This window comes from Schistosoma mansoni, chromosome W (genome assembly GCF_000237925.1).
Source record: "Schistosoma mansoni strain Puerto Rico chromosome W, complete genome".
Lineage (NCBI taxonomy): Eukaryota > Metazoa > Platyhelminthes > Trematoda > Strigeidida > Schistosomatidae > Schistosoma > Schistosoma mansoni.
The window spans coordinates 26,666,804-26,680,664 of NC_031502.1; the positions used below are offsets into that span (position 1 = coordinate 26,666,804).

The following is a 13,861-nucleotide window of genomic DNA, read 5'->3' on the forward strand; positions in this document are numbered from 1 at the left end:
AATTAGCGAAATTTGTCGCATATGTATCAATATATCTATAACCCAGAGTGCACCACCAAAAGACCAAAAGGATGCTATTGTAAGTCTTTTCTTCAAAACAAGCACGAGACATAAACCTGAGAACTATGGACCCGTAACCCTAATCAGCCTAAATTTTAAAATTTCAGAAAAGATTATTCCAAAGGAGTTGTTTAAATATCTAAATTAAAACCAGATTCTTCCTAGAAAGTAGCATGACTTTAGAAAAGTTTATTATTTACGAGGACACTTCAAAAATACTTAGATATCCAGAACAAATTACTTGTCGTCTGACTATTGACTTTCTTATTGAACCATCAAGTGGAATTCATTACATCGACACGTGGTTGAAGTTCCATCTGTCGATGCTTTCGTAAGAAAGTTGGATCAACTAAGAAACCACCATTTTCAGGACTAACACGGGTGACCTAGTCCCCTCTGCTTTCAAAAGTGAAACTGCAACAATGATGTTTTCTATCCATTCTCACTCTATATTTAACATATGATGTTCAAGATAGAACCATCTTTTCCTTTATCACGGTAATAAGTATTCGATAGTCAAAACTTCCGAGCACGTGATAGAGTTTCAAATGAAACTTTTTTTAGTATTTTGTAACATGCGGTAGTAAACGCGGTATATCAGACTAGTGAAGGACAAATCAAGAAACAACGACAATGTGAGTGTCACGGGATATTTCTGCTCTGCTTCATTATTTCTACACTGTGCACTGTCAGAAGTCAGAATTAATTCTAGATATATCTGCTATGCTACTTTCTTATTCCCAAACTAAGCAAACTCTGATATTTGGGAATGAATATTCATCAAGCATTCCTTGAAGCTCAAAAACATACCCAACAGGTGACGAGGCTAGCCAAGAAAGACGGAGACTCTGAACCCCGGCTAATGAAGATAAACTTCCCCTCCTCTCATATGGTGGCTGCAACTCTGGAAGCATTTCGTGCCAATAGACGACGGTTGCCAACTGACATCCATATGCATCCGGATAAGCCACACGACAACAGGATCAGGCACAAACGCAAGCTGGAGCTGACGATACCGCTTGTAGACTGTCTTGATCATAAAAAATGTAAAGGACAGGGACTACCAACTCGGAATACAGTGTATAGGTAGGCTACCTGTTCACTCACGTAAGGCTCATATAGACACACAGGAAGAAGCTTGCGCGTTCCAAAATGAAAGCATAAACTGCTTATATATGAACGCTGCGAGTTTGCCAAACAAAATGGATGAGCTACGTGAACTTAGCAACGTTAATGATACTCAACTGATAGGAATATCCGAAACTTGGATATCGTCTCAGTTTACGGACCAGGAGTTATCGATACCTGGAATGTCTTTGTTTCGCAACGACAGGAAAATTGGCATGGGGGAGCGGGGTAGCATTATAAATACGATCATGCCTGGAGGCGCACCAACTTCACAACCAAGAGTTTCTCAGTCTTCATGAATCAGTATGGTGCTCAATAAGATTGTCTACCACCTCAAGGTGTCTAGTCGGTATCATATACAGGAAGCCCGCTGCTGACATCGAGGACGACAATCGTTCGCTGGAAGGATTAACTCGCTCTACGCGTCTCGGATTCTCTCATATCCTGATTCTAGGGGACTTCAATCTTCCTAGAATCAACTTCGCGGAACATACCTACATTGGAGGTGACAACTCTACTGAAGCTCGGTTCTTCAACCTCATTGATGATCTGGGATTATTCGAAAATGTGAAATTAGCAACTCGTTGGAGAAACAATCAGACGCCATCGCTCTCAGACTGGGTATTCAAAAATGAAGAACTCCTAGTCGACGACCTCTCAATTCTGGCTCCCCTGGGGAAAAGTGATCACGTCGTCCTATCCTTCAGTTTTGTCAGCGAAACTGAGCTAAGATATCCCATCAAAAACAGGCACTGGAATTTCAAACGGTTGAATGTGTTAGCTTTACATGACTATCTACAACAGGTGGATTGGGATGTTCACTCTCAACTTGAAATGGATGGTCATTGGGATTTCTTACTGCACGCACTCTTATGTGCTACTAAGTGTTCAGTTCCTTAAACGGTCCCGAAAAGCTACAAACAACCTACCATCATCAAGAAACGCACTCTTCGTTTGCTAAGCCGCAAAAGGCACTGTTGGACCGAATATAAACGAACTGTAACAACGGCGCGTCCAGGCAATGCAGACATATAAGGAACATATGCACAAAGGCAATAAGAGAAGACAGGATTCGGTACCAGACCAAGCTTATCGACAAATTTGTCTCCAATCCGAAAAGCTTATTCATTTACGCAGCTTCTCTTCGACAAGCCAAAACTGCAGTTTCCCAACTGCAAGGTCGTAGTGGTCCGACCAATAACGAAGGGGATGCCGCCAATCTTTTGGCTGAACAATACTCTCGGACATTTCAACCGACCCACATCAACTACGCTGATGAAAGCTTCACCTGCACCTGCACAGGACTTTCCGAAGTTGACCTGAGCGCTGACCTGGTGCTCCGTGAACTGCAGCACATAAGAAAAGACACTTCTCCTGGTCCAGATATAGTTCATTCTGCTATACTGAGGGAAGCACCTTCAATCCCGGCAACACCACTTAGCGTGATGCTTCCACACTCGCTAAACCGAGACAAACTGCCGGAAAATTGAAGGCTTGCTCACATCATACCAGTTTTCAAAGGAGGTCGGCGCAGTGAACCCTCAAGCTACCGACCGGTTGCCCTTCTCTCCATACCTTCTAAAATTATGGAGTCCCTAATATACGACGGTATACAAGAATACTTATTATCCCTGAAGTTCTTCTCACCCCAACAGCATGGTTTCAGATAGGATCATTCTTGTATGACCAACCTGCTGACTGCGGCGGATAGATGGACAATCATCCTTTATCGCAAGGGGAAGGTTGACGCAATTTATTCTGATTTCTCAAGAGCTTTTGATAGGGTTAACCATATATGTCTTATCAATAGGCTTAGACGATTGGGTTTCAAACACCCTCTGGTTGACTGGTTCGCTTCATATCTAGAAAACCGATATTTTAAGGTCAGGATTAACTTCACTCTCAGGCCATGGAACGTCCTTGTGGGGGCCCCAGGGCTCAGAACTAGGACCTCTTCTCTTCTTGAGGTACATTACCGATCTTCCACAACAAGTTTCATCCAACTTATTGCGTTTTGCTGATGATGTGAAACTTTGGAGAGAGAGACGTAACCAAGAGGATATACTAGCACTTCAGGAGGATCTGACTCGACTTCAAAGTTGGGCAGACGACAACAGACATACCTTCAACACTTCAAAGTGTAAAGTTGTCCAGTTGTGACATGTCGCAGACTATAGTTACAACTTGGGAAACTCCTCTCTAGAAGCATCTCAAGTCGAAAAATGTTTAGGAGTGTTGGTACCCTACGACTTGAAATCGTACTCTGTGACAAAAACGCCTTCTGAGCAAACCCTGCACTGGTAACATTGAAGTGCATTTTTGACCAGTTTCACGGTAGGACTTTCCACATAATCTTCAACAGTTTTATTTATCCCTATTTAGAGTACGGAAACACAGTATTTCCTCCCTCCCTCCAAAAAGATACGGACACTCTGGAACGTATCCAACGGCGAGCTACGTAATCAGTTCGTGGACTCAAATTCAAACCTTATAAAGAGCGCCTCAGGAGTTTTTTAAGAGGAAACTTGACTTATTCTTAAGAACTAAGGATAACATATTATTATGATTTACCAATTTCTTTTTGCCTCTATTATCGTTAATATACCTAAGTTCTTGTCTGGAGGTATTTTTATTCACTGCCACTAGACATGGAAGCCCGTTAAGCGAGAGCTTCTTCTATTCCGTCCACAACCATTAGAACCATTTGAAGTTGAGAGGCTTTTTTCTAACTTGCGGTACATAACACATGCGTTAAGGTATATCTAATTAGATATGGTCGGCAGATTGTTATGCTTATGGTGGAAACATATTTAAATGCTATAAATTGACTGAGACCAATATATTGTTTATTTAGGTGGTGTTGTGAGTAGGTACCGCGACTAGTGAAAGCTGTAAATTTCGAAAATCAAGTAGTTGTGCTTGATATTCGATAATCCATTTTTGAGGAGAAACTAGAGATTCAACAAGTCTGTCCCCTGGTCTGGACAAGTTTTTTAAGTTCTCAAAATCCATTCCAGCGTATGTGTATTTCTTTGCAAAGAGCGTTCTGTACGGAACTATATATATATATATATAGGTTGATTGAAGTCACTAACTTCTAGTCTGAGCCATGGCTCAGACTCGATCTCGATGGCGTAGGTGTATACACTCTGTCTTCCCTTAAACCTTGAGATTAAAAGTGTCATATTTTTCTTTCTTCCTATATTATATCGTTATATACAATCTTTCATTTATATATTATCACCATTAAATTAACTATATGAATTCGGTGTTCATCTTGTTGTGCTGATAAGGTATGGCAACTTAGACCGATGCATATATGCGCCTAGTCCTACGTTGTATCTGACTGACTGGCTACGCTTGACTAAACTAGTACATAAACATTGTTAAGAATATGCGTGTTAAGGTGTACACCACCGCAACGCTCTCTCAAGAGCAAGTTAAGGGTCAATGTTTCGGATCTAAAACACCATACTAATTTGTTTACTCAGTAACCGTTTATGCTGTCTAGTCATTTTAACTTTCGTATTGTGTACTTATCTCCTAAGATACCTGAAATTCAAAAACATCTATTGTGCCACCACACGGTGATTATGATGTGGCATGTATGCAAAATTACTCGAAAAACATGCTCTTGGTGCAGACTGTATCTTGATTACTTGTTTAGCCTTAATTCAGTGTATAGTCAGGAGGTGCTTGTATGTCTAAAAAATATCCTTCACTGTTATCTGAAATCCTGACATTAACCCAACGTAACCTTCTTACTTATTTACTAATAGTTAACCCCACCCTTTTCTCGTCCACGGTAACAAATAATTTGACATGAAAACAGTAATCAAGTCAAAGTTGTTTATCCGTCAAGATTTATTACTTTTTACTACAAATCCCCATATAGCTAAATATTTCTCACTGTCTGATAAGTCACTCAGAGTTGTCAGCAGTTTACATTTACCATATTTCCTGCACTTCAATTCTACGGTGTATTATTTACAATACTGGAATTCAGACTAAAAATAATGTGATCGGTCGACATACGATCATATTAAGTTAGATGTTCGTCCTTCATACCAACAGTTGTTACTATTAAATAGGTTTCAAGAAATGTCATTGATTATGAAGCCTCTTCAATTGATATGATTTCTAAATATAATGCAAGGTCCAATTGAACTCACAATGATAAGTACGTAATGTAGTTTATTCGGTAACGAAAATAAATTAAGTACATTTGTATAAGTGACCGTATTACTTGGTTATCTGTTAAAATATCCGGTCAGTAATACCAGTCTTAGTTTCTGTATGTCTCTGAAAAGATCTACATAATAAGACTCTCTTTTATTTTTATTCTACAGACTTCAATAATACTGTTCTCGTGTGAGCTCATTAAATTCTGAGCTATGACTTCGCTTTTGGTTACTACCACAAGTGAAAAACAAGTTGATGCCGCTATTGTTTGGGATCCTTTGGGGGGAAATCCAGTCGCTAGTTTGTCTGGTGATATGGCTTCGAAATCGTCTATCACCGGATACTTCGGAGGTGTAGCTTGTGCAGCTGCCAGAAAACCTATTATACAGACTTGGAATTTTAATAGTGCCGTAATCTATTCTTTTCTTGTTTAAATATATTTACTAGACCTCAGCGCACAAAAATATTTTGACGAAAGGATTAGTTAGTGCTTTTATTTTCACTCCCGATGGAAATTATATTATCATTGCATTCGACAGGGAAATTTATGTGTACCAGGTAGGTTAACACATTAACCATAACTTCTGAAGACTGTGAGTGGATGCCTTGTGGGTGTTTTAGAAGGATCCCATTCTGCAAGAATATATGAAATGAAACTGTCCAAATGGAATTCAAACGGACCAGCATTTCTTGTTTCCACTGATATAGCCGGGTTTCTAGCTTGTTGGTCCTTGGGGAGTCTTATCAACGGAGCAAGCAAGATGAGTACACAGAGTGCTACTGAAGTTGAGCTTCATTCAAATGTCAATCTATCAAGAGCTAAACATCTTCCGCTCTGGTATGTTATTCAAGCAAGTACTAGTCATCCTGTGTGCGCAGTTATGGATGATATAGTCGTCGTGGGTGGATCACAAGGTCTTAAGGTAAGTTGGCACCTATCTCTCAATAACGGAGGAACTTATCCAACCAATGATGTGTTCCATTTGTCATCGGAAGTTTCATGTAGCTGTGCGGCGGAGTGGAGCAAACTGTTTTATTAGCGTCCCACGAATACGAATGATGCGTTAGGCAAGCCACAGAAATACCAGTGTTTTCAACCAAGATATTGATATCCATTTATGGATGAAGTTAACGTTTACTTACATAATCATCAACATCAAAAGTATCACTTTGTTAGAGAGATTAGTTCGGTTGCGGACAATTTTTACTACTGCACTGTAATTAGGAGTCATTTTTCTTATAAAGCGTAATACTAACTGTAGATTTGTCTGCTAGTTTGGATGTCAATTACGACAGGCGTACGCAAAAATACTTGTTTACGAGTTTAAGTTACTCCAAGGAAATAAACATTTCATTTACAAACATTTCTAGATTATGAAACCTCCGTTATTGACGAATAGAATTCAGAAACGTTTGCTTGTTTGGACCGTCCATTTAGCGTCATTTATTTGTTTCAAACACATAAACATTGGTACAACGGGGCACCAGAATATATATGCGCCTCACAATAAAAATGAGGCGACAAGATAGAAAAAAGGAAGTGAACATAATAAAAAGATAAAATGAATAGAAATCAGTGTATGGGAGTGAAACAATGGGAGAAACAGTATAGTTGGGAAAGTGAGACCAGATAGAATTCATTCATTTAAAGAAATGACTCTAGCTTTTATAAAGAAAGTTACAGCAAGATCGCCAATTGCTTTTATTCTGACCCATTACTGATAACGTCTGAAGCCACTGTCTTGGACTATCTCTAGGACCTCAACCAGGGAGTGGTGGAAGACCAAGAGATGCCAGTCATGTACAGCTTCCTTTCATACCACGATACCATGTCAATACTGACCACCTCTTCGCCTTTCCAACCAATCCTAACGTCAGAAAATAGTACACCATGTGAAATATGCTGGGATGGCTTTTGTAAGACATGCTCAAGCCACCGAAGTTGGTGCCTCTAGGTGGTAATACCAATTGAACTGTCGTCACTGACCGAACATGGGTTGCCAAACTTCCATATCACTAACATGGTGTTGCCACTGGATGTTAACAATCCTTCAGAGACAACGATGACCAAGTGCGGGAGCGTTTAACATCATCAGCTAGAAGAGGCTAGGTTTCACAAGCACATATCGAAACTGCTCCCACTGACGCGTTGTAAATCTGACCTTTTACAGCCAGATTAACATCACGAAAACGCCAAACATGACCACACCACCACTAGCACTTACACAACTACCTAGACACAAGGACTTCTAACTGCTCACTACCAAGAGTGAGTGTAGGCACAGAGTTACGTCAGTCTTGTTAAAGTACTTCACACTTGGAAGGTGCAAACCACATACCATACCTACGGACACTGATTGACAACTGCCTAAGTGTGGACTGAATAGCTTGGGTATCATTGCACAGTAAGGCAGTATCATCAGGATACCGAAGGCCGAAAATCCTTTCTCCAGGCGGCAGATCCACACCACCATTGCCTAAATCTATCAGAGCTGTTTCCTGGACGTCATCGATGGCAAAGTCAAAGAGGAATGATGCAGTTTAGAAACCCTGCTGCTACAAAGGAATGCAAACTTTGTACAACTTTGTCAGATAAGAGCCTGCGTTTATCATCAAACTCATGGTTAACCGAAGTAGACTGATGTTCCTCAACAAGTTGTAAGAGGTTTGTAGAAACCCACTACTTATAAGCAGGAAGTTTCGTGAAGCTTCAAGCGACTCGTCATTTCCATAGCGTCATGGAAATGCAGCCTGTACACATGTATACTTCTAGCCTTGAACCTAGCCTGGTTTAATATTTAGTTGCGACAGAAGCTGCAACCAATTTGCTGACACCGATCCGTTTAGAGCGGTGGATTTGTTGGCCACTGGAACGTTAGATAAGATTAGCTCAAACAAGGGCATGACCAGAGCCCATATAAGTAGTCCAAAAGGAGCGGCAGTGTTATACACAGCCACACCATTGGTAGCTGATCATGATGTGATCAATCTGAGTTCAGGTTTGAAATTCAGAGAGAAGGCGCCGGGTAGCACACCGGTAAAATTGCTGATAGTTATTGCCAGCCAGAAACAGGCTGTAGTGTGCGCAAGGCTGAGGTGGATAGTCACTGTTATCAAACCCGCGACCAGCAAGTATGCTTTTGGCCACCGGAACGACCATCTGTGCTTAAATGTTCAACCTGTGAATTATACAGTGGTTCTAAGTTATATATATATATAAGCTCATATTAAAAATCGTGTTTGCTTGAAGTGCAGCATATCGTTTGCTTAATTAAAAGTCGTGTCACATACTTTTTATTACTAAGAGTTCAATCTCTGTAAATTGTTTTTAGATTACATCAAATAAAAGTAATGAGGGAATTGACTGTTTATAAGCTTTAAAAGTATCTGCATCTAAAATCATGACAACTCATTAAGTTGTCATTATAATCCATTACATATCTGCTTAGTATTTGCTTTTTCGTAAACGATTGGTATAATTATTGGTCTTATTTCTTTTAACAGATATATGCTTTGTATGATGGCTGTGTTCTGGGATCATTACTCACAAACGTTTCTGGTGGGCTGTTAAGCCTTTGTCCCTCACCTGATAACAGTGGAAATCTATTTTGTGGTGGGAACGAAGGTTTACTATACACTGCTAATATACAATCCCAAACGGTAAGATAGGTAAATATCGATCCCTTGTCAGAAATAGTATTCCCTCTCATAGTTTTATTTTTCAATATTTTTCGGGCTACTTGTGAGTAATGTAGATCGTTTTATTAAAATGTAGTAACTTAATAGGTATATGAAGCCTTCTTTATTGATTAAGCCATATTAATCTACTACATTGATGGATAAAATTTTGTTCATGTGTATTAGATTATGTTATGTTATTCTCAAAGCATCAGTCCTACAATTGGATCTCTGTTCTTAGTTGATATATTTATCATTTTCCGGGTTTGCGATAATTATTGCTTCAGTTTGTCTTGGGATTTATTCTGATAACAGAAATACGATGATAATGATTTTTTCTTATGGATAACTTGCAATTTATACAGATATGTGCAAGATAATTTTATTTCTCAGAAAATCCAACAAACGTTTTCCTACATTTTTTAGTTCTGGGCATCCAGGCCTTGTACAAGTACATCCTGCTATGGATACCTAAGTATTCCTAACGTTACGTTGTTCTGTGGTCATTCATCCAACTAATGCAGTTTTGACCTTTACTTTAAACTGTAGCTAAACCGTGTTTAGATTTTCTGGCCCATAACATCACTAATTGACAGTTGGGTTCCTCAGTTACTAACGCTGGTATTACCTCGTGTTTTACATCTTCATTATATTCAGTGTAAGACTTATATGCATTTGTTTTCTTGATAGACTTTTGATCAGTAGTATTTAATCCTAACCAGGGTATGGTTCTAAGTAATGAGTGACTTTCATTCCTAATGTTTCTTTTCTTATTAGGGTTGTTATTCTGCGGATAAGGAAATACATCGTTGTTTCTCTGACTCCAAGTAAGCATTTTTTTCTACACAAATTAACTTGTGTTCATGTATCTTAATATCGTTAATATCTTATGGAATCATCAAATGCAAAACTTTATGTCATGTGATGTTTGTTTTGATCGCCTTTCTTTGTTAGAATATGAATCATTAACCGGACTACGTGAACTTGTAGTTATTGGGTCAAAAGTTTGAATTCCGTTTACCTAATTTTGTTTAGATAGAAAGTTAGTGAAGCACATCATTATACACCAAGTGTGGGTTGTAGCTTAGTACATAAGCATGTATGTAGTTTCTGAATTAAACGTTTACTTTCTGTTTCGTTTTCTGGTCATGCGATAATACTGTCTTTGTGTTCATGTCAATGTAAAACTGATATACACTTTGTAAAGTTGTGTGCTTATACTCGTTGTTAGATGGGAAAAGGTGATTAACAGTGAGTTCATGAACTAAGTTCTGTGCAAATTCGTAGTGTTCAAAAGAGTTCGTCGGTAGACATTAATGCTATGCTGCCCTGTTACCAAAAAACTTACTGTGAAACTGAAATCTGAATAAGCGGTAGCTGAATAGTAATCACTAATATGTCCTAGTCACTTACAAGTATGTATCCTTATATACATAATTAAATTTCTTATGTAAAGCTTTTTAGGATATATGTTCCTTACTGATTTCGATTAATTTTAAGTTCATTAAAATAATGCTATTTTCAAAGTTTGCATTGCAATGACAATCGCTACACCTAATATTTGCATAACTTTGAAAGTAGTTTTTTTTTAACTGATATGACATAGTAGTTTTTCAGTGTTAAATGATCGCTAAACGCTAATCAATATAGTTTTCTTTAGAAATACCGGTTCAAGATGCCATGCTTTACAGCAGAAAAAAAGCCAAACGAGGATTTTAAAATAACAGAAACTCATGTAGGTCGAAAATAGAAAAGAATTAACCAGTTGTAAAATGTTCTCCTCGACTAGATCCCAATAGACAGTCATGTGTACATTGAACGACTAAACCGGACAGCAAAAACTCTGAAAAACAAGGATACACGCAATTTCCTACCCTCCCACTGATTGCAGTTTGGATAGAATAGAAAAGTGATTTTTTGTAGGCTTTCCGTTCTTCAAAAAACTGAACGCTCAGATGTAATAATAGTGGCTGGTGATTTTGATGTCTAATCAGGTGGTCTAGACCGAACTGAAAGGCACTTAGGTATTTCTTGACTCAGCAGATGGCGACCAGCTACTGAAAATTTACTCAGATAACTGTTTATTTCTAGCGATCGCTAACTTCAAGCACAAGGAAAATATTGTCTGACATGGCTACCCAACAATGGAATTAACCAGACCACATTGCCATCAATCATCGCTGAAAAGGCTATATAGAACACTATCGCTCGTTTTGGAGCAAATATTTGGACTCTGATCATGCCCTGATGCAAGCAAGTATTTCGCTGCATCTTGCTGAGAGCTATCTTGAATTCAATGAGCTTGTCAGTATGTCGATGAAAGGTTGTATTAAACCTCTGTAATGCTGATTCCCGAGTTGTCTAGTGCTTCTTTAACTTCAATTTTATCTTGACCACAACCAGGTGGTGATATGATGTTGTGTCAGCTCCTCTCCTGGTTCTCACGTCTTCCATTATCCTTCTGAATTTCTTATTGATACAAATATGACCTATCTGGTTCTCCGTGGTGTAGTCCGGTGAGGTCCATGTAGCTTTGTGTAAGAATATTGTGCCACCTATGACTATTTTGTTGAGTGGATGCACATGGATTTGCGAATTTCTCATCACCCTCATTCTCTCCTCTCAATCCTTTCCCATGATATCTTCGTATCCGGTGTAGTCCATCCCGAATTTGGCGTTTAGGTCTCCCTTTAGGATGGTCAGGTCTTTTCCTGGGCGCTTCGCTTCGATTGACTTCAGCCTCTCCTAAAACTGATCTTTATCGTCGTCATTGTTATCATTGTTGGGTGTGTAACACTGGATAACATTCATTGTGATTCCATTCTTCCTTGCTTTGAAGGATGCCTTAATGATTCTGGATCCATGAGATTCCCATCTTATAAGTGCATTTCATGCTTCTTTGAACAGCATCAGAGCAACTCCCTGCGTATGTGGAGCATTTACCTCTTCGTGACTAGAGTTCAGTAGCATCTCTCCGGTATCTAGCTTTTGCTGTCCAGTTTGGGTTTGATGTGTTCCACTTATTCTGAGCATCACCATGTGTCTCCTCATTTCCGCAGCTATTCGGTTGGTCCTCCCGGTCTCCTACATTGTCCGGACATTCTACGTACCTATAAAAATTGTTGCTCTGGTTGGTAGCAGGGGCATCGACATCGTGACTTCCGAAATATTTCGGCTTTCATCATTAGGCGTCATAATTTTTCTGAATGAAGATCCTTCAACTTATACAGTCTTTAAAACTGGTATTTTACCACTCATTTTCCTGAATAGGAATTCAGGGACTCCATTGCCCTCACATTTCTTTTCTATAATCTGTGCGATTTAAACCCCGAATCGCTCCAAGCTATCTCAAAAGCCAACTGTTGATGGGGTCAGTATTGGTTACTTGGAAGTAGTTGGCAAAAGATGGATCACCCAACATCGCTAAGTCACGAAGCTAAGTGGTTATCTCAAAAAGCCAACTGACTTAACCTACCAGTTTTAAGAACTACGCTTCATGTTGGATATTATCTATCGACCTCTTGAAATAAGTTTATTTATAAACTTGACATAGTATGTATACCTGTTTATTAACATTCGGGAACTATTTCAGACATTCCAATTGTGTAGTGTTTAAATTACTTAGGGAATATAAAAGACTCTTTTTTCAGATAGCTGAACGAGGTTTTTACGCTATTCAACGTACTAATACTTGGAGTCAGTTGACCAACCAATAAAAGTTTATCACTATGGGGTTGTGGAGATTGTTAAGTTTTTTATTGAGATCAAGAATCGATTGATATCAGACCACCATTAAAAACCTGGCAACACTGGACGGTCATTTCGTCCTAGTATGGGACTCCTTAGCAGTGTGTATCCACATCAATCGATTCATGATCGCAATCAAGAACTTAACAATCTCCATAACCTCATACTGATAATTATAATGTGCTCACTAATGACTAGCTTCGCGAGGGGATTCTCGGAGTTCTAGTGAGAAGCCATGACCAGTGGAGCTAATTCGTGTCAGTCAGAGACAGGTATCTACCTCAGACGATCGAAAATGGTCGCGCAATTTCGTGGGTTGGTTGAAGTTGGCTCAGTGGTTTTGAGGTTAAGCGTTCGCGCAAGACCGAAGGTCCTTGGTTCGAATCCCTCTAAGTTTTGAGAAATTCTTACACAGGCCGTCTGTAAGCTCTTCAATCGAATTAAGTTAACTGTTTCTCCATTTAGTTTTTCAGCTTCACAAAAAGCAATAACTATGATGGCGATGGATCCGAATTGTGAAGTGTTGGTGGTAGGTGCACGCTTTGGGCTAATTGAAATACTAAGACCTGACTCGCTACTCACTTGCATACAGCGGTTCTCAGTGTTCAATCCATCCATATCCAACGATTCGACAAATACTTGTTTGACAGGTTTATGCTTGATACCTCGCCCTGATTGGTTATCCAATACCGTTGGAATAGAATCAGTTGATGCTAAAACTTCATCCAATTCCGATCACTATACAGATCAAAATGGGGGTTTGAACTCTTCTAATCCTCGGACATGTTTTATTGAACCATTCAAATCCCACTTTGGTTGGAGGCTTGATGATACAGTGTGTGTCCGCATACCTGGATTAGCAGAGGTAAGTTAAAATTACTGTGTTTCCTCTTAAAAACACAATTCCGTGGGCAACAAGCTATCTAGTAGTAGGATAGCAATATATTTCTACCTTTCCGTTATAACGTTAGGATCAGCCAATAAAATAATTAGATAATTGGTGAATTATAGATCAGAGGGGGTTTTGTGGAGAATTTAATATTTTCACAGTGAAATCATGAGTCAA

The 13,861-nt window shown here is 39.1% G+C and overlaps 1 protein-coding gene across 1 annotated transcript in view; it reads left to right on the forward strand.

The window, feature by feature from the left end:
- Positions 1–5,535: 5,535 nt before the first annotated feature.
- Positions 5,536–13,861, forward strand: part of Smp_165460 (hypothetical protein) — a gene marked incomplete at its 3' end in the record, with an annotated part of 10,035 nt that continues 1,709 nt past the window's right edge. The window contains exons 1-6 of the mRNA XM_018789171.1: positions 5,536–5,780; positions 5,818–5,928; positions 5,961–6,293; positions 8,875–9,030; positions 9,826–9,875; positions 13,261–13,660. Of these exons, the coding sequence (XP_018654641.1) occupies positions 5,583–5,780; positions 5,818–5,928; positions 5,961–6,293; positions 8,875–9,030; positions 9,826–9,875; positions 13,261–13,660 (1,248 nt within the window). The 5' untranslated portion in view covers positions 5,536–5,582. The remainder of the gene's footprint in view (positions 5,781–5,817; positions 5,929–5,960; positions 6,294–8,874; positions 9,031–9,825; positions 9,876–13,260; positions 13,661–13,861) is intronic.